This window comes from Cyprinus carpio, chromosome A16 (assembly GCF_018340385.1).
Source record: "Cyprinus carpio isolate SPL01 chromosome A16, ASM1834038v1, whole genome shotgun sequence".
NCBI lineage: Eukaryota > Metazoa > Chordata > Actinopteri > Cypriniformes > Cyprinidae > Cyprinus > Cyprinus carpio.
In genome coordinates, this window is record NC_056587.1 from 4,490,221 (window position 1) to 4,516,952 (window position 26,732).

General features: G+C 36.3%; 2 protein-coding genes across 2 annotated transcripts; one reads left to right on the forward strand and one right to left on the reverse strand.

Moving 5' to 3' along the window:
* Window positions 1-1,152: 1,152 nt before the first annotated feature.
* Window positions 1,153-7,067, reverse strand: LOC109056670 (cytochrome c oxidase subunit 6B1-like). The gene is made up of 4 exons (XM_019073863.2): window positions 6,948-7,067; window positions 6,331-6,457; window positions 5,726-5,826; window positions 1,153-1,445 (listed from the first exon to the last, which is right to left on the reverse strand). Exons 2-4 carry the CDS (start codon window positions 6,434-6,436, stop codon window positions 1,392-1,394), a joined length of 261 nt encoding a protein of 86 aa, XP_018929408.1. The 5' UTR covers window positions 6,437-6,457; window positions 6,948-7,067; the 3' UTR covers window positions 1,153-1,391.
* A 1,912-nt stretch (window positions 7,068-8,979) lies between these two features.
* On the forward strand, window positions 8,980-24,784 carry LOC109076171 (ras-interacting protein 1-like). The gene is made up of 17 exons (XM_042772118.1): window positions 8,980-9,075; window positions 9,195-9,571; window positions 12,187-12,308; window positions 13,326-13,774; window positions 15,823-16,083; window positions 16,190-16,413; window positions 17,455-17,616; window positions 18,030-18,234; window positions 19,553-19,851; window positions 20,197-20,358; window positions 21,414-21,454; window positions 21,824-21,978; window positions 22,575-22,687; window positions 22,769-23,057; window positions 23,201-23,364; window positions 23,472-23,613; window positions 24,151-24,784. The coding sequence occupies exons 3-17, from the start codon at window positions 12,187-12,189 to the stop codon at window positions 24,327-24,329; spliced, it is 2,967 nt and encodes a 988-aa protein (XP_042628052.1). The 5' UTR covers window positions 8,980-9,075; window positions 9,195-9,571; the 3' UTR covers window positions 24,330-24,784.
* The last annotated feature ends 1,948 nt before the right edge of the window (window positions 24,785-26,732 follow it).

Genomic DNA, 26,732 nt, shown 5'->3' on the forward strand with positions numbered 1-26,732 from the left:
AACTTGTTTTGATTTTAATTTTATTGTAAAACACTTTGTGACTCCTTGACTGTGAAAGTTGCTATATAAATACATTTTACTTAGTGTGACCATGACAACTAGGTATAATTCACCCCAAAATGAAAATGCTGGCATCATTTACTCACCCTCAAGTCGTTCCAAACCTGTATTAATTTCTTTCTTCTGTTGAACACAAAAGTATATATTTGGTATATCCAAACAGTTGCAGGTGGCCTTTGACTTTCATAGTATTTTTTTTCCTCCATACTTTTAAAGCAACTGTTTGGTTACCCACATTCTTCAAAATATTGTCTTTTGCATTCAACAGAACAAAGAAATTCAACAAGAAATGGAATAGCATGGGTGAGTAAACGATAACAATTTTCACTTTTGGGTGGACTATCCCTTTAACTGTTAACTTTAACTTGATCGCTACACTTCCTGTGTGTGTCCTTGAATGACACTTGGCACTGCGGGGCATCTGCTGAATAACCTAACAGAACAAACTAACCTCTGACCTTTTGTCCTCATGTTTTGCATCATATATTAGAAATATACAGAAAGAGAGGGATTTCCAGGAACTGCAATCAGTATAGTTAACTGCAATTGCTACATTTGAACTGTATTAGTAATGGTTGCCATCCCAGTGAGGGACTAACTCGTGATACTTTATCGCCATCTGCTGTTTTATAAAGCACAATTGTCAATAAAAGGATATAGAAATAGGATTAAATGGAGCTGGTTAATTAATGCTGGCTAATGACTTGGAGAACCTCCTAATTCCTGAATCACTGATCTTATATAAACTCATCCTGTCGGTTCAAACTGAGTTAATTTCAGTGTCATTGCTTTAGCTCTATATGGCTAAATCCAGTATCTTCAGAGTCATGTTAATTAAATAGGGCATGTAGAATGAACAGTATTTACCTTAGTCTTTGACCATCACATACAAAAACTGACTTTTTTTTTATTTTTATTAAAACCTCAATAATATAGCAGATATTATTCAAATCAACATCTCAAAAAGCCACTAAATGACAGGTCAGACTTGGTTTAATGGTTAATGTCTGCCTCAGAAAGACGGTCTGTACAAACCATAATTTATTTGCATATCAACACATCGCGAATAGTAAAACAAATACAAAACCATTATTAGTTGAAATTGTGCACTTTTATTTTGCAAATTGCAACACTTGGATGTAGAGTGAAAAAGCACAATGGTAATGCAGGACTTCAGATGCTGAAGATCAAAAGGTCATAGGGTTCCAAAGCCCACTCTGAACGACCTTTCATCCTCTAGCAGGCAAACCAAGACGACATCAAATTGGGATAACATTGGGATAACTCCACAAATGGTTGGGAGCTCATGAATTGAAAGTAACAGCAACCATTTAGATCTTTCCAGGGAAGCTTCCATCCTCAATCTGTCCATCCCATTTCTCCACCTGAAGGAAGTAAAGACGACAGACAGGAACACATTGAATATCAAACATCTTCCAGCAGACATTCACATCTCATCAGCTTTCACAATGATTGGTTCTCTCTTGAAGGGAAACAGTAATTATCATAGAAGTTTGATAGATTGACAAACTTTTCAACCTCCCTAAAACTAAGTTTTAGGATTAAGTCATTTAAAAAAAAAAAAAAAAAAAAAAAAGTTTAAAAAAAAAAAAAAAAAAAAAAACATTTTTGCTGCTTTTTTTGTTGCTTAGCCATACGTTTTGAATTACGGATCATGACATCATAATGATCAGTAATGGATAACTCTGCTGGCAAAATTGTCTGATACTAGATATAAAGAAGAGTCTGTGTGGTTTTTAAACCAATTTATTTTGGTTTGATTGCAAATACAGAAAAATTCAAAGTGATACTCAAGTTCAGAAAGATGATACTTCTGATGAACCCTACTTTGGGAAAATGTTGGGTGTGTGTCAATAACGAAGAATAGAGAACTTTGTGTTGCTATGACCTGCCCATCCTCAAATCTTTCTCAACATTTTGGTAACCAATTAATTTCCAGCATTAATCCATTTTTAGCAGTGAATAATAGTGAAATACTAAAACGGCAAATGAATTAACCAAGGACAGGTTTCCAATAACATGGAGTCTGAACATTCTCACATCAATCCCATGAGCCCCACATACACTGTAATACCTTGTGTAAAGTCTTCAAACATGTCATAGCCACATTTGACAGTTTGCAACATGAAAGCAAAAACATTAAATTCTTTCATGGAAGACTTATTGGCACTAACCATCTTTTTTTGCAAAACTGTTTTAACCTGAACTTACTTTCAGAATAAAGAAGAATATTGTGGGGAGATCTGATTGTGGTATTTTAGTTAAGGTTTAGATTATACAATTATAGACAGGCAAACGTTTGCTAATGATTTTGTATCGGGGATGGGCATTTTTCAAAAATACTGTATTTGAATATCTGGGTTCATAAAAAAAAATGAATATTCAAATATTTATTTAAATGATGTTTAATGAAAAATTTGCTATTTTTTTAATTGTCACCACTTCTAAACAAGTTTATGATTACACAAACACAATGTTCTACAACAATGTTCCGTTATATCTCAAGGTTTTAATTGAAAACATAAAAAAAGGCAATATTAATTGCAATATCCATCCACATACTCTGGTGAAAGTTGGCTCCTCATTCTGATAACAATAAGAACACGTGCCGACAGACGTTCCAGAGACACAAAGACAACAGTGTGCAAATCAAAGTTTCTAACAGTGCTTTGTTTTTCAGTTCTGAAACCGCTCTCCCTCGAGGAAACTTATAGGAAGCATAGCCTATGTCTTAAAATCATTTCGCTATCTGGGGCCCGTTCTTCGTACGTCACTAACTCAGTTAGCTGGATTTGATTGATGATGATTTGGCAAGATCTTGGATTATTTGGTTCTTCGAAGCTCCTGGACTTGCTGTCATAGCAACAGGTCCGTAAACTTAAACCTGCTCGGGAGCAGGCTTATTTCATGTAAAAAGGATTAGATTGCATCTTTTTAAGTGGAATTAATATTTAAACTCTGTCCCAGCCAATGCTACTTTATTACAAGAGTACCCTACTAACCCTGGGACAATCATTTAAAATAATAATCATTTAAAATTATAATGTTGTGTAATCTATAATACTATAGACAGCCAGTTTTACTCATTGAAAGATTTATTTGTGATGAAATAACTTATTTATTGTAGTCATGCATTAATTTGAGTGCTGACAGCTATTATGGGAGTGGCTTGATGGAGTGCAGGAGATGCAGATAACTTGATCTTGACCCTTAAGAAACTTTATTGTTGTCACGTAACAAATCTGCTTCAAAGATAAAATTACATGAATTGCAAATTACAACACTGAACTAAAAATGTAAAGATTGTAATAATACTATTAATATTGTATATATATTGTTTGTAAATAGTTTTTAAAAAAAAAAATTATTTATCTATTATAACATTTATGTAGTTTTGTTCACTTGGCTGTTTCCTTATAAAGGTCTTTCCAACAGCCAATCGCTGCATTGCTGATCGTGATTTCGAGTATCGATACATCTGCTCTTTACAGGGAACAAGAGAAAGTGCAGTAATCTTAGACAACTTAATCCAGATATTTCAATAAAATCTGCAAATTTGTTTGAAGAGTCAAATTAGCCGCAGATCAGTTATCATGATTAGAAGATCTGGCATCTTTCAAATCATCTCAGATGTATTAAGCAAGGTACGAAGAACGGGCCCCTGATAAGCTCTTCTCGGCTCACTCAGGGCGTGGCTGTGCTTACCTACAGTCATGAATGCAGTGATGGACAGCTGTCTTTCCTCAGTCGAGTGGTGTTTGGATTTCATGTGATTTCTCATTGTGTTGGTGATATAATGATAACTCTGGTTCACTGATTCATTTGATCAAACGTAATTCCATTTTGTAAGATCATTTTGATCAAAGTAATTCCAAACTTAGCGAGGGAGATGACAATCTGTGATTAAATACAATCAACTTAAAGTTGACCTATTATGCCCCTTTTACAAGATGTAAAATAAGTATCTGATGTCCCCAGAGTGTGCATGTGAAGTTTTAGCTCAAAATACCCCACAGATACATTTTTATAACTTGTTGAAATTGCCAAAACGCGCTGTTTGTGTGTTTGTCCCTATAAATGCAAATGAGCTGGTGCTCTACCTCCTTTTCAGAAGAGGGCAGACCTTCAAGATCTCATGCTCTGGCATACTGGCAACAACAAAACAGGACAATATCATGCTATCTGATTGTACTGTGTATAGTAAGTGCGCGTTTATGAATTACAGACAGGGAGCACAGCACAATAAAAATAACATTGCTGGTCTCATGGTGCCTTCGCGTGCTATCACATTACGAGCTCAACTAATTCTAGTGGTCACTTGAAGCTGATATTTGTGCACAAAGCGTTGATATCGATCCCTCTTTAAGAAGCAATCTTTGCACAACTCCAGCACTGAACTAACCCTCATTTGTGAGGCAGTCCGGCATAAAATGATTCGCCCAAACATATAGGACTTTTCTTTCTATAGTGGATTTTTACCATTATAGGATGGTTGTTTTTACACACTGCGGCCACACAACTGTGTTCAACCACCTTATAAAAGTGATTTTTGCATAATAAGTCCCCTTTAACATGCTCCACAGCGTCACCCAGGGCATTTAGTTATAACTAACTTTTAGTTTGCATGCTTAGGACTTATCATTAGGATTTATGGCCAGCAAAGCAACGTCGTAAAATCTGAATAGTGTTTTTATTTTTAGAATAATAATTCCAGATTGAATATTCGACAATTTGTGCTCACTCTTATTTTGTATATCTCAAAGATTTAAAAAAAGATTCTAAAAAAGCATCCAAGGCATTCACAGAATTGAGGTTTGCACTGATTTCCTTAAATTTTTTTTGGGCTGTTTACAATACTTTTTTAATATGGTCAATATCAGATATAAGTGTGAAAAGTTTCACACTCCTGAAAGGACCCACATGTCCTCCCCCCCAAAAAAGGCACAGATTGCACTCAGTTCCCTGTTATACGAAAGTAAACATGGATGCCACTGAAATCATTTTACATATTTGTAAGGTGTATGTGCCGCAGAAACCAGCAAAGATGAGAAGAAAAAGTTCTTCTCGTATAGGTTTCCTTCAAGTTTTGCTATTATAAAGCAAGTTCTAACGCTCTCACTGTCCCTCCACTGACTACCGTCACAGGCTTTCATACTGACGAGTGACCAAATAACTACAGTTCTGTAAAACCTTTAAAAAAAAAATCACTCCCGTCAGCACAGAACTGAGACAAATCGATATAGTGTGATGTTGCACTGCAAAACATCGCACCTGTATCTGATTTAGGACCACATAATAAAAGTGGCACAAATCAGAATTTAAAAGATCAGATTCCATGTGGTTTGAGCTGTTCATAAGGTCATGGGAAAAAACAAATAATGGACAGATTTGAACTGAACTTGATTGGATTGTGAAAAGTCTGAGTTTAAACTAGAAAGGATCAGAAAAGACAGCTGTACATGCTTTCTTTGACATTTATGATGTGGTGAAAAGAAGTTTGAGAAGTGCAAGTTATTTTAATGAAGCATGTGCTGATGAAATAACACAAGGAATGTCTATTAGGTAACTAGGGTCAATCTTGAGTTTCATGTTTTCAGGTTCTATTACTAGGTTTTCAAAGGTGTTTTTGGTAGAACAGACTCACCCAGCTCATTGGACACAGGCTCTTGTAGACTCTCTGATACCATTCACAGGGAGAACTGTCCTGCCCTTTGCCTGACAGAACCTTATTACACCTGTGGAAGTCTGAGAGAAAATAAACTGCAATAAGTAATCCACACTGAAATCAGCCAGAAATAGTGTACAGTCCACAACCCGAACTTCTGTAATGTGTTATTCAATTCATAATGCATTTTGATCAAGTCAAGTAATGACTGATAAGGACAAACAATCAATAGATCAATTATTGCTCATAACTTCAGGGGTTCGTTGAACTGTACTAACACAAGCAAAGACACCGAACTAGAGATGTACTACAAACAACCCCGCTTTACCACCCATGTGACCTTCAAGAAAACAAGTCCTGGTTACTCTAAAAGATCTATCTGTGAGCTTAGTATACTATTAATAACCATGATTGAAATGCACCTGGCGAAAGTCTCTTATTCATGATAATCTTGTACAAGGCTGTATGTGAAACACACGTGTCACGTTCATAAATAATACACAGCACTTGAACCACTATGTCTTTATTAATGCAATAATTTTGGTTACAAATATGGGGCAAATAATCATTTCTTCGGTACTTACCGAGGTAATTCTGGAAACAGTTTCTTGTCTGGTTAGTGTTTGGGAAACGGGCATCGAATGGAGCCGTTCTGTAGTTCTTGATCTTGTCGTCAATAACATCAGCCATCTTCAGTCAGAGATAATGGGTCTGTGTGACATACAGTGAACACTCACATATAAACATTATCAGAATACTTAAAGCACATAATTGGACTTAAGCGGTTTAACAGTGTGATAAATCAGACGACTGCGAGTGACATTCACAGTCTGAACTGACGCAAGTAACGTTAACGGTCTCGTTATTCGACGCCTGTAGTGGTGTTAAACTTACTTGATAGATTTTAAACGAGTTCTTTAAACTTTCAACGAGGTAAATATAAATTAAAGTGAACTTGTAAACGCGTAAAATAAGTTTATTATACGTTCAAAACAGCAGACATATTCACGCAAGTAACATAACCTTGATCTAGCCTGTTTGCTAGCTCGCTAACTAACTCAAATGAGCCGTTCCCATAAAACGCCCGCTGCTATTCCGTGAATTCTGCAGGAGTTAAGATAAAGCATTTCAATAAACCTTGCACGAGATTAAGCAATCTCACGACAAGTTAAATTAAACAAATATAAACATTGAGGCCTACCTCTTGCTATGCCCTTAGCGTAACGTCCTCTCGAAAGACTTTATGAGCGCACTGAATTATGGGAAGTCAAAATGTGTAGGAGGGGCTTGAGGAGGAGTGAAGGCTGGGCTTATGAGACTAAAATAGGACGAGTATATTTATTATTTACACGCTTCACGAATAGCGTTCATGTACGTTCCTCCAGTGTTTATTCCAATCTTCAGATGTAATATGATGGAAATAAAATGATAATATAATAGTGATATAAAACAATAACGTAAAATAATAAATCATATAATAAAAATGTATAATAATAAAAAAAAAAATGTGTCAGTAATATTAATAAAACAATAATTGCATTATACAGTCTAATAGTAAATACAATAAAAAAAGAATTTTTCAGAAAGAAATTCATGAACAAATGAAAATGGAACGGAGCATTAAAATGATTTAAAAAACAAAACAAAAACAACTACAACTAATATTGACATTCACCAATCAAATGCAGGCTAAACACTGAGAAGCACAATATAGCATGATAAGAAATAGTGTCATCAGGTAAATCATAAAGTGGAAAAAGCCTGCAGAATAATACCATGGTATGTTCAGAACCCATCTCTGTGAAGAATATGTTTCTTTTATTAGTGAATCCACTGTCTAAATAAGAGTGTTAATTTATTAATGTATATTTTTTTATTTATTGTGTGCTTTATGTAATTTATTTGTGTTTAAGTGTTTATTTATTTTTAATGTGTTCAATGAAGCAGCATAATTGCTAAATTCTTTTGACATATTTTTATTGCAGTTTTAGCCACAGCAAATGAATAAACAAACAGTTTTAATAATTAAGTAATTTTTTATTTCATTTATTTATTTATTATTAATATTATTATTTTATATATTTGTTTAAATAAATCAATATAGAGCACTTTTTGAAATCTGTGGCTCAGCACCTTGGCTAGGGGAGTCAAACTCAATTCCTGGAGGGCCGGAGCCCTGCAGAGTTCTGTTCAACCCTGCTCCAACACACATAGTTCCAAACAGTCTGAAGGACTCGATTAGTTGGATCAGGGCTCCAGTAATTGAGTTTGACATCCCTGACTTACACTATAGGAAGCAATAGGCCTAATTCAAGAGAGTGTAGTTACTGTCCTCTGCCTTTGTAGGGCACTGCTGGCTACCAAACCACCTTCTCATTCCTCCTTCAGTGTTGAAGTGTGAGAGATGTACAGTAAAAACGTTTTCCCAAAGAAAACGACCACTACAGTATGCACACTTCATCCCAAACACATTCCCTCTGACCAGGAGCCAGGAAGAGCTTTCACTTACAAGTCTGAATGACGTACAGGAGCCTTCACAGCCTGCTGTCAATGCTTCCTGTCTGAGAGACCAACTGCTCTCAGGGCTTTTGGCTTTGCTTTTTGGTTTGACATGATGGATGTGAGTAACTGCATGATGGCTTTACACAGCAAAATAGCATAAGCTTAATCAGTATTTTTGTATTGTTTTCCAAAAAAAAAAAAAAAAATCTGTTAGCTAAATGATATAACTTAAGAAGCGACAGTACAATAATACAATTATTTTAGTGATAGTTATTCAGCAGTTCTTTTTTGTTTTCTTATTTTATGCATAACTCCCGGATTTATGTTTTAAACAAGAAATGTAAATTTAGTATATATATTTCTTATAGATGAATAGGATATAGATATAATACACACATTCACATGTACAGATATACACATGGTTCTTCTTTCCTGACACATCATTCTGTTGTTGACCAGGTCAAAGGTTACAGGTGCCTCTCTGTCTTTGACATCCTGTTCCAGGTTTCCTGCACCCCCCCCCCCCCCCCCCCCCCGCCCGCCCCTTTTTTTACAACACAAACCAAGAAATGCTGGATAAAATCTGCTGAGGCAAGTATTAATTAGTCTTGTGTCATCCCTTGTATTTCTCGTAGTTAATAAACCTTTATACTGTTCATTCTTTCATATATTCTGAGGATTGTTTCTATACACATTAGTCAGGGTAGCACCATATTTAATTCTGTGAAATTCAATATGGCGTCTGTCCTGACTAGGGTTCTCCAACTGTCAGACAGTTTCTTGCTCTGTTCTGATTTTGAATGAACATAATGGACATTCTGACTAAAGTGCGTATAATCTTTTTTTCATCTTGCTCTTTGTATGTACAGCAGTGTCATTGACTTTATGCCTATGTGTATTATGCTTTGCGTATACTTCATATTCTCTCTCTCTCTCTCTTTCTCAGGATATAGGTGTTGTCCATTGGGGAGGAAGGAAATTCTGTCATTTAGAACAATGGGCCTGCTTCTCTATCTATAGATGCAGAAAAGGGGAGAGAGAAACGAGTGAGAAATAGAAAGCAAGAATAAGGACTAGAGGACCCTTCTTGTACATCAAAATTTAAAAAGATATGCTAAAAACTGGGTGAAAGGACAAATTCTGGTATAGCAAAGCAAGGCCTCATGCAGAAAATGGACTATTTAAACCTAATTATTCTGGAATAAGGAGACACAGAACCAGCCTACACTGGAATTCATTTTACATTATTATAATACACTTCACAAACAACAACAGCCATTCTGAAGATTTATCCTGATATAAAGAGGAAGCCCGTCACAGTGGGTAAGTCAAGTTCAGATCATCTGGTGGCGAGAAAAGCCATTTTACCGATGCAAAATGACTGATTTGGAGCTGCAGTCAGCATATACTGAATACCTTTCCCAACCAAAAGTTGTAAATTTATTGGTCGTTCTACATCCGCCATTTACTCTGTAGAATGTGATGAAATCAATTATGGTCAAAGAGTCAACATATTAAAAGTCAGCTTCACTTTTGAGGAATGATAGGGGGCATAGGACACTTAGGGGGTCTGTTCAGGGGTTTTCCCAGCTGTCTGTGAGGATACATGGAGGTGAAGTCCACAATTAGGGTGGAGAACAAAAAAATTTATGTTACTGTGTATAGCCGACATTCAGTGCTTTAATCAAAGTACATCAGGGTTTATATTCATAGAATGTGGTTTGGCTGTATGGCATATCCTCTGCAGTGATAGTTTCATGTTGGTTGATATCCTCGTCATGGCCTCTTGGCGAAGCCACTTGACTCTTATTTGACTTCCACGAGTATGCTTAGATCAGGAGCAACAGTGCCAAACCTCTGGTTTTCATTAGACATGTAGACATGAATGTGAAATAAATCTTTTTCTCAGAGCCATAACTATTCACTGCCTGCCCTGTCAACTTTGTGGCATTCCCCACTAACTGCGTTAATGCTCTGTTACTCATACACTCATATATGAAGAAGAATGTATGACACTGCACTTTCTGATTATTCAACAGACGTTAGCTTTTCCTGCCATTTGTTTACTGAATGTCATTCAATGCCAAAATCTGATGTTGGAGAGAAATGACACAAAGTTAGAAGATGAAATGTTTTAAAACCTTAAAGGGATCATATGATGCAATTTCAACTTTTCTTTTCTTTTTGGAGTGTTACAAGCTGTTCGTGAATAGATAAGATCCCTAAAGTTGCAAAGATTAAAGTCTCAAACCCAAAGAGATATTCTTTGTAAAAGTTAAGACTCATCCATGACCTCCTAAAATGCCTCGTTTAAACACACCCCCACGTCTACATCACTGTGTGGGAAGATGTGCATAATGCCACCTAAATGTTTATGTAAAGAAAGGAGGTGTTAATTTTATTCTGGCTTTAGTATTGTTGCGGCCGCCATGTCGTGGAGACGCTGTGTGTTTCGTTGTGAAAGCGAAACTACTTTGTTTGGCCTTCCAAAAGAGGACACAACTAGTTGTATTTTCAACACTGTTCCAGAACAGTTCAACCCAAATATTCATATGTGTGCAGCACATTTTACGGAGGACTGTTCTGTTCTAAATCAGATAACTTTACAGATAAAGCAGCACAGTAAAGATTACATTCATATGAACGCATTAGTGAGTGATTGCATGTGTTAATTAATTCTACATGGCAGCGTCTCTCTACTAGTAGTGAAGCTGTGGGATTTAGTTATTAAGAAATATATGCTTGAACTTTTCAGTTTCTAAGCTATTTTATTGAGAAATCACAGAACAGTGTTGACAATACATTTTCACGCTGAATGATTCTGTGTGCATGAGATCAGCGTGTGATGTACGAGCTACTGTCTGTAGCCTATGTGTGCGTTACAGTGCAGCAGAGCATTAGATTAGAACGGCGATTCACTTACCTGTACAATAAGCGGTTTAAAACATGCATTCTCCTGTTTAATTTCGAGCATCCAGTAATATAATTACATATGACTTGTAGAGCGCTTTGGCAGTATGTATTTATTTGTAATTTTAAATGTTTGGAAACGGAGCGTAAATGTGGAAGTCCTTCAAAGATTTATTATCCTGTTGTGCCCTCTATAGGACCAGTGACTAGTTGACATCAAGCAGAGCATTAAAGTCAACTAGTCGATTAGTCGGTGCAACCCCTACTATAAGTATGTTTTCTTATTTAAAGAATTTGCCACTGATGATTCAAACGCGAGTTTTGAGCAGTGTGGAGTAGCGCTTGTTTGTCATCTCTCCGATTACAAATGCAGACATGGTTGTATGTTTACGTGGTGCGTTATGCAACGCAACGCATAAAAAGACAGTATAAGTCATTATAATCAGTAAATATGTCCCCACTGGATGCAACAAATGCCTCGTTTATAATGGGTTTTATTGGTTTTGTCTCGTCGTGCCGGGAGATGGCATCTTATGATAAGGGGCGTAACATTTCCGTCACACATTGAGGCATTCAGCCAATCACAACGCACTGGATAGCTGGCCAATCAGAGCATACCTCGCTTTTCAGAACGATGAGCTTTGTTAAAATCTATGCATTTCAGAAAGGCGGGGCATAGAGGAGCAACAGTAATGTACAGTATGTTGAAAATAATGTGTTTTTTAACCTTAAACCACATAAACACATTGCATTACACCAACTACACAAAATAATGTTCTTTTTAGCAACGTCATATGACCCCTTTAAAGTCTCGCATGACAGCTAATACCGATATTTTATGTCAATGGTCTTCTGATTTCTCTGCATCTATCTTTCTCTGACTGTTAAGACATTTCCCTTTCTTGCTTTTTCCTACTAACCCCCTCCCCTCCCCAGTCCTTCCCTTCTCAATTTATTTTTGTCATTTTATCTTTCCATTCTCCACACTCCTGTCCAGTCCTCAACTCTCTCCTCTTTTACTCCCTCAGATGGAGGAGTCTGGGAGTCCCCGATTTAGGAAACTTCATTTCCCAGTGGGGTTGTGGATAAATTCTCCACGGAAACACTTTGCCAAGCTTGGAGCTCGCTGGCCCAGTGCAGCATCAGTCAAGTCAGTGTTCTGAACTTCCTCTTACTCTCTCGATCAATGACAAATAAAAGTGTCCAAGATAAAGAAAAGTATAAAACATGTGCTAGATTCTTAGAACTGTATACATGTTGATTTCAGATGGAAAGACTATTATACAATTTTCAAAAAACTTTTCATTTAATTAATTATAACTGTCATATTTTCCATTCTCCTTTGAATACATGTGTGTAAACATCCTTACCATTACTTTTAAAAAAGGTTCTGGAAAAAAAATAGCAAGGCAAAAGGTATATATGAAATTTTGTATGAGATTTTACAACTAGAAATAAGCTTGCCTAACCTTTTTTTTAAAAAAAAAATTATCTGATATTTTAAGAGACTTAAATTGTGACACACAATCTAGTTCAATAAGGTTTATACATAAAAATAGATTTAACTTACTGACCTTATTCTGACCTTTGCAGACTAAAAATAAGAGAGATTATAACAACATTATTTTATATATATCTAACTCTTTTACTTATTTGCATGTTGGTTGTACCAAGATTTTTTTTTATGTTAAATCACTACTTTTATAAATAATAAGAAAAGATTATGCCTAACTACTCAATTAGGTTCTCTTTCCAATCATTTCATTCTTTTCTTCATTATGATATCAGTACAGTTGTACCACCCTGACATTTAAAAAAAATAAAATAAATAAAAAATAAAATAAAATGAATTTTAATTCAGACATTAGAACATGTTCATCATAAAATTTATTAAAATTATCATATAATGAATTGCTTCATTTTGATCTTGTTTTTTTTGTTTTTTTATTTGGTTGATCTGGATGAGTGTTATGGGTATTATTGGTTTTAATTTTATAACTAACATTTCTCTTTCCAAGCAATCGGGGCACATTATGGAAAGATCTGCATGTATGACATAAACATGAACGTTTTACTGTACAAACTGTACTACATAGATAGATTAATATGTGGTAAACAATACATGATTTGTATATCACCTCCTTCCTGTTGCTTTTTGTCTAATCAGGTCCACAACTAGCTCAGATGCCGCTTCCCTTCCCGAGGCCCCATCATCAGTCCCTTCCTCCCTCTCTCACTCCACCGGTTCTCTTGCCCCACCCTCTCCATCCCCTTCTCCAGCCTTCCTCCGCCCTCGCCCCGCCAATCAGCAGTCCCGGGCCAAGCGGCTGTCTCACCTTTTCCTGAGAGGCCGGTCCAACAGCGACCGAGACCGTGCCATTGGAGAACATGAGAGGGAAATATGGGCACATTCTGCCACCCCGTCATCACATCACTACCTGCCTCCCGCTTCCTCTAATGCCCCTGGGCTAGTCAAGATCTATGGAGATGCCCTGTCCAGTGGAGCTAACTATCGGAGTCTGCTGGCAAACATGTACTCCACTAGCCGCCAGCTCATTCAGCAGGTCATCACCCGCTACACTGAGAGAGAAAGAGAGAACGAAAGCGAAGACACAGGTATTTCTTTCCCTGTATGGTGAACCCATCAAGTTAGTCTAGCAATCGCTAATGTGTGAGTTTGAAAAATTATGCATCATTTACTGGTCACAGCTGTCAAAATCCAAAAAAGCACAAAAGCACCATCAGGATATAATCAAAGTGTGTCTTTGAAGACATAGTCCACCAAAAAATTAATATTCTGTCATCATTTATTCACCCTTATCTCACTCTAAACCTGTTTAACTTTCTTTGTTCTCTGGAATACAAAAGAATAAATTTTAATGGTTTTGAGTCCCACTGGCTAACATAGTATGGAGAAAAAAAAAAAAGGTCAGTGGCTAAAGTCAACTGTTTGCTTACCTACATTCTTCAAAATATCTTCTGTTGCACTCCAGAGATGAAAGAATGTCATACAGGGTTGAAATGGCATGACATAAATGGTGCAGGCTGACGGGTTGTTTATGTAACTGGTGATATTCAGAAAGTAAATGACTTGGCACAAGCTGATTGGTTCATGCTGCAAATGCAGCCAATGAGCTTACTGCCTTGCATATATGGCTGGCTAGTATTCACTAGAGATACCTGCAGTGCGCTTTTCAGAGTTTCTCTGAAATCCTCCACCTTCCCCAGCTCCATCTGTATAGATCTGCAATGTGTTATTTTATATGCTATATGCTATATGCTATTTTTGCAGCAGCAGTATGTCTTAAATACTCACGGCATCGTATCACTGTAAGTTCCTGTACTTGCTTGCCTGTACAACTACAGTAATAACCAACAGCAGCAGCAATTCAGCAGCAGCAGTGTAGCAGATCTATTCCGCCAAAAAAAAAAAAAAAAAAAAAAAAAATCTATTCCGCCAAGACCATATCCATCACCATGCTAAAATCTTCCGAGAGCTGTCATGATTTAACTAACCCTTTAAGACTTGTGCCCTGTATTGCAAGTCTTCTGAATCCAGTTTTGTGTAAATAACGTATTGAAATATAGTTTAGTCACAGATTTACTGATATTAAATCTCTACTGAAATCTCATTTATGAACCTCTTTCATGTCCATTTTTCAAAAATGGACATGCCATGCCAGTGTTGATGTCATTAAATCCAAAATGACATGTCCTTCCATGTCTTGTTATCAAGATTATTATTATTATTTTTTTAAGATAAAAAAGTATCTTATTGCTCACCAAGGCTGCATTTATTTAATAAAAATACAGTAAAATAATATAATATACATTATTTTTATAATATACATTATATTTGTAATATACAATAAAATATTGTGACATATTATTACAATTTAACATTAAAATTAACTTTTTAATAATAACTTTTTAATTTTAATATATTTTAAATGTGTTCCTGTAATGGCAAAGCTGAATTTCAGCAGCCAAAACTCAGTGTCACGTTCATCAGAAGTCATTATAATATGCCAATTTGATGCTCCATGAAAGTTTTTTTTAATTATTATTATTATTATTATTATTATTATATCAATATTAAAAACATTTGTGATGCTTAATATTTCTGTGGAAACCATGAAATAATGTATTTTTTCAGGATTCTTTTATGAATAGAAAGTTCAAAAGCATTTATTTGAAATAGAAAACGTTTGTAAAAATGTAAAACATTTTACTGTCACTTTTGATAAATTCAGTGCATCCTTGCTTAATAAAAGTATTAATTTCTTCTAAAATATGTTTTACTAATTACACTGTTTATCACAAAAAAAGTTATTGCCTCAATAGGCTGGAATAAAGCACATGATCTGTAATATGAATCAATTTTATGGTGCTTTTGTGGTTTAAATAGTTGTTTGGAAAGAACTAAGATAAGATTTTTCAGAATTACACTATAGCCACATTTGGAATGTAGTTATAGAAACAAAATTGTGGTTTATGTTTCATATTGGAATGGGTATTTGGTTAGTAATTGCTTTATATTGATATGTATGATGATTAAAGGGTCAAAAGCAAGCTGCAAATATTCAAATGTCCATCACAGATTAAATGTAGGAAATTAGGCTTTACTCACTCATTGTGTCCCAACTTCCTGTTCACCTGGCTAGCTCTCCAGAAATATTCCCCTGAGGACTTCCTGTTATGTGATGTCATTGGAAAGCCCATTCAGCAGCCAGATGGAGCCATTAAATGGCAAACTGAGTGCCGAAGGAGTGTGGCCTCCTGGGAATGCCCCTTACAGCTAGTGGATATGTGGAGGCCGAAGGATGGTTTTGAACGACGGTTTGAGATCCAGCGCCTTGATGAATATGAGAGGGAGGAGAAAGAGAAGGAAAGAGAAAGAGAGAGGGATGGAGAGAGCTATCAAGGTTGAAACGGCTTTATATTTACACATTTTTTATTTATAGAGACATTTTAAAAGTGTATTAAACAGGGTGACAATTTATTTGTGGGAAAACACTACTGTGGTAACAGGAGTCCGTTGGAGGCGGAGCCGCATGTCCTCTGGGGGAGGTCCAGAAGAAGAACGAGGTCATCGAGGCCGGAACACAGAACTGAGGAGGAGTATTAGTGATATGAACCTGAGTCTAAGACGTCGTCAGGGCAATGTGAGCAATGACCCCCGGCGTTCTGGCAATGCCCCAAATGGACAGGACAGAAAGAACATAGTGAGCATGATAGCAACTGAAGGTGGAGAGGTAAAATAAAGAAACAACTTTGCAATACATCACAACCTCAATAATGTGAAATCAATTTGATAACACAGGGCCCAACAATAAGGATATTTTTATGTTTGCCCGGTTTGGGCTAGTAGTTCAGATGTCTACTTCCCCTTTCAACACATTCACTTGTTTAAAAAAAAAATTTTTTTTACTTATTTTACATATATTTATATATTTAAATACATATGTTTATAAAATCATAAAACAATTTTTAGAAGTATTTCAATGTATAATATTTATGATAGTTGAATATTAACTTATTTAATATTTAAAGTAAATGTTTATTTTGAAATTATAAAAATATATAATTTACTACACATTTGTCACACATTTACTAATAACTTTTTTAAACTTATTTTCACTGAAGCTACTAAGACTATCATTAATTATTACAATTTTGACAAAGCCATGTTAGCCAGCTAGAACATTTACCTAGCTAAACGTTGATGAGCAGAATTGACATATTGTAAATTACATTTTTAAAAAACATTAAAAAAGTATAAAATCTTGAAGTATTACATTTAGAAGTATTTAAAATGTATATGTATATGTATAATATTTAAATATTAACTTATTTAAACATTTAACATTTATTTTAAAATTATTTTAAAAATATTATTTACTACACATTTTTTCACAAGTTTTACACAAAAAAATTAAATAATAGCTAAATAATATAATATATAATAATAAATAAAAACTCAAGATAGCAACTGTTGCTTCCATTTCATGATTACAATTTCAACAAAAACTCATCTGTGTTAGTTAGCTAGATTATTTTACCAAGCTAATAATTTTTTAAAAGTTGACATGCAGAGGAAACTGGCTCAATAAGCCAAATGACAGATCTGTCAACTGGCCCTGGAACTCTCTCACATCCTTATTGTTAAGCTCTATAAAATATATCCCAATTACATGTCCAAAGTCCATTTAAAGTCCATTTAAATCATGTTTGTGCCATTATACAGTAAATGCATGTAATCCATTCACAGTACTATCTTGTCTCTGCTTTGTCAGGTCACTGGGTCAAGAAGTGGTGGAGGCGAGACAGACAGGCGCACTCGGCAGGCAGAAGAAGAGAAAGACACCTGTGACCTGGAAGTGATGTCGCAGAGTCTGATCCTTCCACCGACAGATCGGCCTTACTTCCTGTTACTGCAAGGCTATGACCAGAGCAAGGCTAGACATGCATCATCTCACTTATCTTACAGCCATCCCATGACATCATACCTGTATTGCTCTAATCACAACATACCATCAACGCTTTCATACCTTTGAGTGGAATGGCCATTGAACACGCTGCACAAAACAGCCATACAGAGGTTCTATATACACACGCGGGCCGGACAATACCAACACAAGCATGCTGTGTCTACATCTCCATCTCTACACAATGACCTCACACAAGCACACATTGTTGAAAACTGTAACACTCTTCATCCCTTATCGCCACTGTATTTCTGCAAATTAAGATATGAGATTGTACAGATTGGATTAAAGACCACAATGACGATCATAACAGCTTTTTTCCACTCTCTGTCTTCGCCAGTCTCTTTCTCACCCTCTCACTCTCTTGCTTATTATTTGTTTAGGACTTCGTGTTGTACATAATGGCGGGTCACACACATGTTTTTGGGCGGAAGCCAACATTCCAGGAGCGTGAGATGGACAGGGAGAGAGAGAGGAAGGGGAAGAGGCCTCTAAAAGTGGACACTTACCTCTCAGCCCCTGACCTGCTTGTCCGACACCTCCTGATCAGAAGAGACACGGCCGTCCCAGAGCAACCGCGCGGTCAAGGTACCATGACACCAAAGCAAAGACAGATAAAACTAATGTATAAAAATTCCACAAAATGGGCTCTGCTTTCAGTATTCACATTGAATAATGCAACACCAAGGATTTCAAACATTTGCGATAAAACAGGAACAGACAGTACTGATGTGGAGAAATGCTATACTGCAATCGGTGCTGGGCAGTTTAACTAAATATCTCCGTACTTGAGCCATTTTATTGATTAAAGGTTGCTGACAAACTCGGAATCTTTTTCACTGATGATATTTCTGTGTTCAAGTCTTCCTCTCTAGGCTGTTTTAAAACATGACTTGAATCATGAACAAATTAATCAATGTCTTCAGGATTGTTAGACTTTTACAGCCAGGTGAGTTTGATCAAGGTTGGAGCTAAATTATGCAGGAAAGTAGACCTTGAGGGTCAGAGTTGAGAACCCCTGTACTAGACTTTTGGCATGCAAAATTTCTATAAACACTGCAGTGGTCGTAAAATGATGTCAAATTCATCTTAATTTCTTAAAAACTGAATTCAACATACAATATATCCAAAATGTAAATATGTGAAATTTTACTCTTGTTTTGCTGCAATGCCGAAGTTCTGTGGATTTAAAGTTTGAATTCGGAGTACACACAGGTCTTCTATTGGACACACTTCTTCACATGAAAGAAATTAGCAAAAAATTCAACGATACTAAATTAACCAAACTTTGGAAAGCAGCGAAATTTGCATAAGCTTGCATTTCCCATCCCCCGCATTAGCATCCATATGAACGGAAGTTGTTGGAATGACAAATCGGTGAGGTTTCTCACTCAACACAACACCAACAGGATAATGTCGCTCACATACTACATGATTTTCAATCTGTTCTTTTCACAGCTGTCTAATGTTGCCGATATCAATTCCAGATTCAAAATAAATTTCACACTACATGAATTGGAGTGCAGACAGGTCTTGATATTTAACCTGCCAATGCCACCCACACACTACATGATTTTAGCTCTGATTTTCAGAATTTTGGACAGTTAGTCCAGAATTGGAGACAAAACGGTGCTATGAGTGAGTTGCTCATGGGTGTCAATCACTATATGCTTGAATTTTGGATAAAATTACAGCTGACTATTATAATATATAATATTTATTAAAAATATTTAGTATTTTAAATATATAGCAAGCTACCATATAGATTCTAGTGCTACCACTTTTCAGCTTTTAGTTTAGCTTAGCTGATTTTTTCTGTAGGGTGGTTGCCAGCTTAGCTAGCTACATGTTTTGAGTTGCTTGCCCAATACTGTCTGCAATTATACTTCTGGTTCTTCTTCTTCAGCCTTGGCGCGTCCATTCAGAGGAGGACCTGTCACTCTTAATGGAGCTCCACTTTATAGGGAAGCAGTCCTAAAACCAGGAGACTTGTTGGGTCTTGGCAGCCACTTCCTTTTCCTTTACCGTGACCCCCGTGTGACCCCCGCTCCGCCCCTGGCCTTACCGCCACCGTGGCAAGGTGACATGTCAACTTCCTACAGCCCTGGCGGGATGACAGATAGACAGGAAATGCTCAGGCTGTATCTGGGGTCCACAGAATCGCTGCTGAGATTTCAGGCCAAACATGCGGATGCCCTGCTGCAGGTAAACACTGATACAATCGATACTCCTTCTGATATATCTGTCATAAACAAACACTAGTGCATGTGAATACGGAGTTCTGACTTCTGTTCTGATTTTATCATAATGATTTACTGCAACAGACAAACAGTAGGCTACAATGATGTAGAAATAAGATGTTTCAGTCCCATTTCTGTGTAAATGTTTATAATATGGCATACTAAGTGAATGCTGCAAGAAAAGTTATTTTAGGAAAAATATTATCACTGGTAAATTGTGGTGTGACAAATAGTGCAGTACTTTCAATTTTGCAATGGCTTCATAATATTTATTTATACTAATCGGCTACTACTTATACTTTAATTTCAGGAAATTATTTTGAAGAACTCCAACCCAGATTCAGGGGGCGGGGCTTTAGCACCTGCCTATCTTCTGTCGCTCATGATTGACTACGCCTCTAAACATCTGGATCCTGCATTATTACCTCAGCTACTTTTAAAGGCAGCCAATCAGATCAAAGGAATTGTTTGGGTGAGTATCCAAAAGTCTAGTGCAGTGATTCCAAACCAAGGCTATGTGTATGTGATTTAGTTTTATTGGTCCCTATATTAAAGTGATTAAATAAATAAATAAATAAATATATTATAAGCAAAATATTTTGGTTAAATAATTAAATAATTATTATTTGAATAATTAAAACATTACTCTTGTCCTTTTTTTAATTAAAGGCTTAACACATTCCTTTTTCTAAGGAAAGTATTTATGTTTTGTCATTTCATAACATTAAATGTCTGCCTATTAAACCAATACCAAACTAAATGCAATTATGAAAAATACTTCTGGGTCTACATTTTCAGATTTGTTTTTAAGTGAATCACTGTAATAATAGTCATTTAGTAATATTAATGATGATCATGCTAAATTATATCCATAAAATGAAGTAAAAGAAACTTATGTCTGGTTTGGTGTGATAATAAAGTGATTTGAATTGTGTTGATGAGGAGTTGCTCGAGTTTTACTAATGGGGCAGAATAGTTTGGAGACCGCTGGTCTAGATGATATGAAACATCATGAAAGTGTAAAGCCACAACCTTTATTAAGAGTTGAGTAAATACAGGGCTGGGCTGTTATATAACAGCACTGAGACAGCAATTGGACTGCAGAGGTGATAATGAACATGACATGATTTGAACAGGCTGTCACTGTTCTTAACACTTCTTCTGCCCACTTTGATGTTTTGTCAAACCACTGCAGAGATAAAACTGGACTAACGGTTAAAACACACAACAAACACTAATAGTTTATCTGAGAGTGTTGTACGAGAGTGTTTTAAAATGGACTCTCTCTCTGCACTGTGAAGCTGTGGTTGAGGAGCCACAGCTGCAGACACAGATGGGCTTTCACTGGAATTTCGCCGTAGTTTGTAAACAGAGGTTGACTGATGTCATTTCCACCCGTTTGGAAAATGTGCTGTCATTGTCCGGACACATCAGCCAAACACTCCCGCCCATGCATTCATCCGAGTCTGCTTTAATCTCTCTCTCTCTCTCTCTTTCTCCCTGTCTGTTCCATTATTCATCTTTCAGGACAAAATTAAAGAGTTCGGTGACAAACATCCAACACAAAAGTAAGAACCTAAACTACGTCTCCAGGCTGTACTAGATCTGTATACACTGTTCAAACATTGTTGCTCAGTGACAGGCCAGTAAACAGCAAATTCCTCTCACCTTACCAAGCACTGAACTTGTGTTTTGCCATTCTTTAAATAATCCTTTACTGTGAAATGCCTGTGCATGCCTAGAATATATATTTTCTATTTAAAGAAATTATATAAATGAATATAATTAAATTGTAAATTGTATTATATATTATACATTTCATTTATTTAATTTAATAAAAAAGTGTATATACATATATGAAGTAGTATGAAAGCAATCATTTAAGTGTGAATTTTGTGCACTATGCTGAGGTTTAATGTTTTTTGACGTGTGTTCAGCTCAGCAGAGGCCGATGTTGAACTTCCTCCACCAAGCATGCAGAAGCTCTCCTCTGACCTTCGACCTCTCATGTTCTGGATGTCCAATGCCACGGAGCTCCTCAACTTCTTTCAGGTCAAAGTTGAAGCCATGGAAAAAGAATGGGAATTTGAAGGTTAGTGAGAGATCAGCAATTACAGCATGTTTTCTCAAAACAAAAAATACTTGTGTTGTTGCATAACATGCCGTATCTTCTGTTGTAGACGTGTTATGTCCTTTGTTAGACTAAATCATTTTTCTTTCATCTCTTATTATGCCATCTGGTTTATTTTAGTATATCTTCTAGTCTAAGCAAACATTATTTTACTGTGAAATAAGCCTCAACTTTGAATAGAATTACAATATTCAACCTATACTGACTCATACAACTCAAATACAAGCAGTTCATAAAATAAACATATTTAAAATCTTTGTCAAATGTCAAAATGTACTTGTCACATGATATTATATTGTACATTGTCAGCCAACTGTTATTCTTTCAAAGATAAGCTCGTAAAATATAACATTTTATTGCCATTGAATATACCGAATCTGATTGCCATTATTATAAATTACGAATGTTAATAATTACCAGGTCACTTGGGATCGTTTATGTTTATCTGCAACTTCTCCATATGATTTTACTGACATTTTGAGTTATACTCTGTAAGTTTGGTCATTAAATGAAGGGTCCACCTGTTTCTTTATGGTTTGTCACATCATAACCTGTAGCCCCGGGTGACCCCGTTCTCTCAGCTGACATGGACACCTGTTCTGAGGCGCTGGCACAGCTGGATGACGTCATTATGCACACCTTTCAGCAGTGTGTTTACCATCTGACCAAGGTGAGAGTGCATCAGTGTGCATAAGGGGTTCTTGAATGACACATTTTATTTATTTAAAACTCATTTTCCTCTCTCGATCAGACGTTATACTCCTTGCTCCCAGCACTGTTAGACACTAACCCGTTCTCCAGTGAGGAGAAGAAGAAAGGAAAAGCGGGAGCAAAGGACAGAGATGGTAATGAAGGGCAAGGAGATGAGGAAGAAGACGTCTCCACTTTGCCACCCACCGTCGCTGGACTGGTGGACGTGTATCGCTGCTCTCTGCAGCTCTCCCGAGAAGCTTGCCTCTCTCCACCGCTAACCTCCCAAACATTTGGCTACCTTTTCTTCTTCACAAACACATCTCTTCTCAACACACTCTTGGAGAGAGGTGAGAATTTACAGCCTTTCATAAACACAGTTGTGTTTTCGCATGGTTTCGGGCAGCGAAGATGGCAATGAGTTTATGGCTGGACGACCAGCACAAATGCAAGTCTGAGGTTTAAAATGATTTGTTTCTTCAATCTTTTAAAGATAGTCTATTCTCTTGGTCACGTGCGGTTCAAATTCGAACAAATCTGGACCTGGTCTTAGACTGGCTACAAGGAGCAGGCCTTGGAGATATTGCGTCAGAGTTTCTAAAGAAGCTATCAGTTACGGTCAACTTCCTGTGCATACCTAAGACCCGCCTTATTCAGGTGAGAGTTTGAGAACAAACTGACCCCATGCACTGAATCTGTAAACAAGTATGTTAACGCAATGCTTTTCACGACTATAAATTATCAACCTTTTTTTTTTTTTTTAGTCATCCTGGTCAAGTTTACAGGAAGAACATCCCTTGTTAAATCCATCCCAGCTTCAACATCTTCTCACTCATTATAAGCTTGGACCAACGAGAGCCCCACCATCTTCATGGGCTCCGCCTCTCGGTACCGAACTTGGAGGTGGTGAGTAACAACCGAAATAAATCAACATATTCTTATATAATATTGATAATATGCCTTTCAAACTATTTTATACCTACATATACTGTATAATATACACTACTGTTCAGAAGTTTTGGAGTCAGTAAGTTTCATCTTTTTATTCATCAAAGAATCTACAACATTTTTGACAAAAATATTAGGTCTAAGAAGCACAACTGTTTTCAACATTGATAATAATAAGAAATGTTTCTTGTGCAGAAAATCAGCATATTAGAATGATTTCCGAAGGACTGGAGTGATGATGCTGAAAATTCAGCTTCACCATCACACGAACAAATTACATTTTAAAATATATTAAAATGAAAAAAATTAATTGAAATTAAATATATTTATGGTATTTTTAATCAAATACATACAGCCACAGTGAGCATAAAAGACTTCTTTCAAAAACATCAAACAAATCTTACAGACCCCAAACTGTAGTGTATATCACATTTAATGTATTATTTTTATATTATACCTAATTTTTTTTGTCTTTAATATTATTCACATATTCTGATATTTTTGAGAGTTTTTTGGACCATCCTCCTCTTATCCTGCCTAATGAGACACCTCGCCTGGACCTGAATCAACCAATCCCAAGCCCCGAGCTAATGAAGGAAGTGACACGCCTGCGAACATTCCTGTGGGGGCTTGACCACGATGAACTTCCTGCTAATCAGCGGACTAGACTGTAACATTAATTTGTAACATTAATTCATTCCAGTTGTCAAATTATGAACATTATCTAGCTCTCACATAGAAAAAACTACCAGTCTTTAGACACCAGTAGATATTCATATCAGATGATATTCCTTCTTCTGTGTTTTTTTTTTTTTTTTTTTTGCCTGTCGAGCACATCTGTTGGATTTTAATGCACTGACTTCATTATGACTATGTATAATTCATTGCATTAGTTACTTTAAATGTTTATGTTAGATGAGATTCATTGCCTGGTTGCAATGATAAATGCCAGCCTATTATTTTACACAGTATTCAAATGTTCTTTAGGTTTTTTCCACTGTCAGTCTTACTAAATATGACACTACAATAAACAATTTAAGCTATTATGATCAGATTCATCAATTGCATTGATTATATATATACATATACATTTTTGACCACATTTCTGTAATAAATAAAACTTACATTTAACCTACTGGCATGTTTTTTTTATTGATAGATTCATACATTTTGTGAGAGGCTTTTGGGAAAATTGGTGGCCACCTGCTGTTCTATTAATCAACACTGGGTGGCATGATCGCAATGGACTCAACGATTAGTTAGAGCGAGACTCCACTGGTCACCACTAAAAATTCATATCATTTATCATGACTAATATTAATGAGGATCAGTATCCAGAAAATTATTATATATATATTTTATATAAGTTTGTGTTCTTATATATATATATATATATATATATATATATATATATATATATATATATATATATATATATATATATATATATTCATAGTGGAAATGCTGACACTTGCAGGTACCCTTAAGAACATTTACCAGCGCAACCATATGACTGGTTTACGCCTAAATACCACAGTTACTATAGTTATTGTTACTACTGAAAACCATAATAAATACATCTGGGATTTATTTATCTTCTTTTAAAATTCTTTATTTGATGACGGTTCAACTATATACCAAAGTTAACACTCTTTTATTGCAGTAATACGTCTATGGTGTTTGGCGTAACCTATGGTTACAGTGGTAAATATTTGTAAAGGTAATAATGCATTAGAGCCTACTAGGTCGACGCCTGGGTAAACCCTGGGTAAACATAGGCTAATTAAGAGTTATCCAGTCTTTCATACTGTTCATACAGTTCATGTTTACCATGAGCTAGTAGCCTAATTAATCCAGGGTAGAAAAATTACAAAACTACATTTACACCCAGGATTAATGTTCTCATTTACATATTGAGGTCGACAACAGTGATTGGACGAATACAACTCATGACGGATGCTTCACCTGTTTGATAATCTCTGAAAAGGTAAATCTGTTCTGGTTGAGTTTTGTGTTATGTTTCAAAAAATTCAAAGAGCAAACACATAATACGTTCTCTTCACTCCAGTTAACGGATGTAACAGTTTCCTCAGATATGGAGACTAAACACAGTGCGAGAAAGTTTCTTTGAATGAACAAATCGTATGAATATTTAATGAGATAAGCACTGACGCGGTTTATAGTTAGTTGTCTGTTCATTCTGTGCACGCACAGACGCGAAAGTCTGGTTATGTTGGAATTTAAGAACGCAAGAGGTTTAAAAACGTTCTTTTAACATTTTGGAACGTCGCGTCAAGCGCAAGGGCGCTGCAAAAGACGCGCAACGGTCAAACACGGCAGTAAGGCGTATGTTACACAGAAAAACGTGCCGTGCACTGCATTATTCCAGTCTGCTAAAGGGCTGCTAATTAATGTCATAACTCAGGGTTGAAAGTGATGCTAAAACCCTTTTACAAGTGTGAAACGTTGCCTAACCCGGGGTTAAGTGTAGTTTGAATTTGAAGTGTATTTACTGTAGACAGAACTATGTTGTGACGGAGGGAGCACATTTCACAGGCTACTGTCGAGTTTCTTATTCCTGATAAAACAACCTTCTCACTCGCAGTGACGTCCGAAAATAAACACTTACTGTTCTTGACCTAAACGAAGCGAGGAATGAAAGTGGCGTCAAGCCCATCCTTGCTTCATTTGTTTAGATTTACATGTTTTTGAGGATATGAAAAAAAAAACATTCCCAAGAAGTTCACTGACGTCATAACAAGCCTTTAATCCACACTTATTGTAAAAGCGTGTTGTCTTTTCCGCGTTGTATCTTGACAACGTGCCAGATCTCCGTCCCTTCCGGTCAATTGTTTCATTATGTCTTTTTTACGGTAAGAACGCGATCCCGTGAGATCCGTTTACATCACTCCGGATTTTTAATTCGTCCAGCCAGCGGCACCAGCCCTCGTTTGTCCTAAACCCCCATCATCCGCGCCATGTCATCGTCTCTTGTCGGTGGCAGATTTGTGTGAGTCATGATTCAGCCTCCCTGTGGTGGAAATTTAATCAATTAAGTTACTATACGACTTCTGATT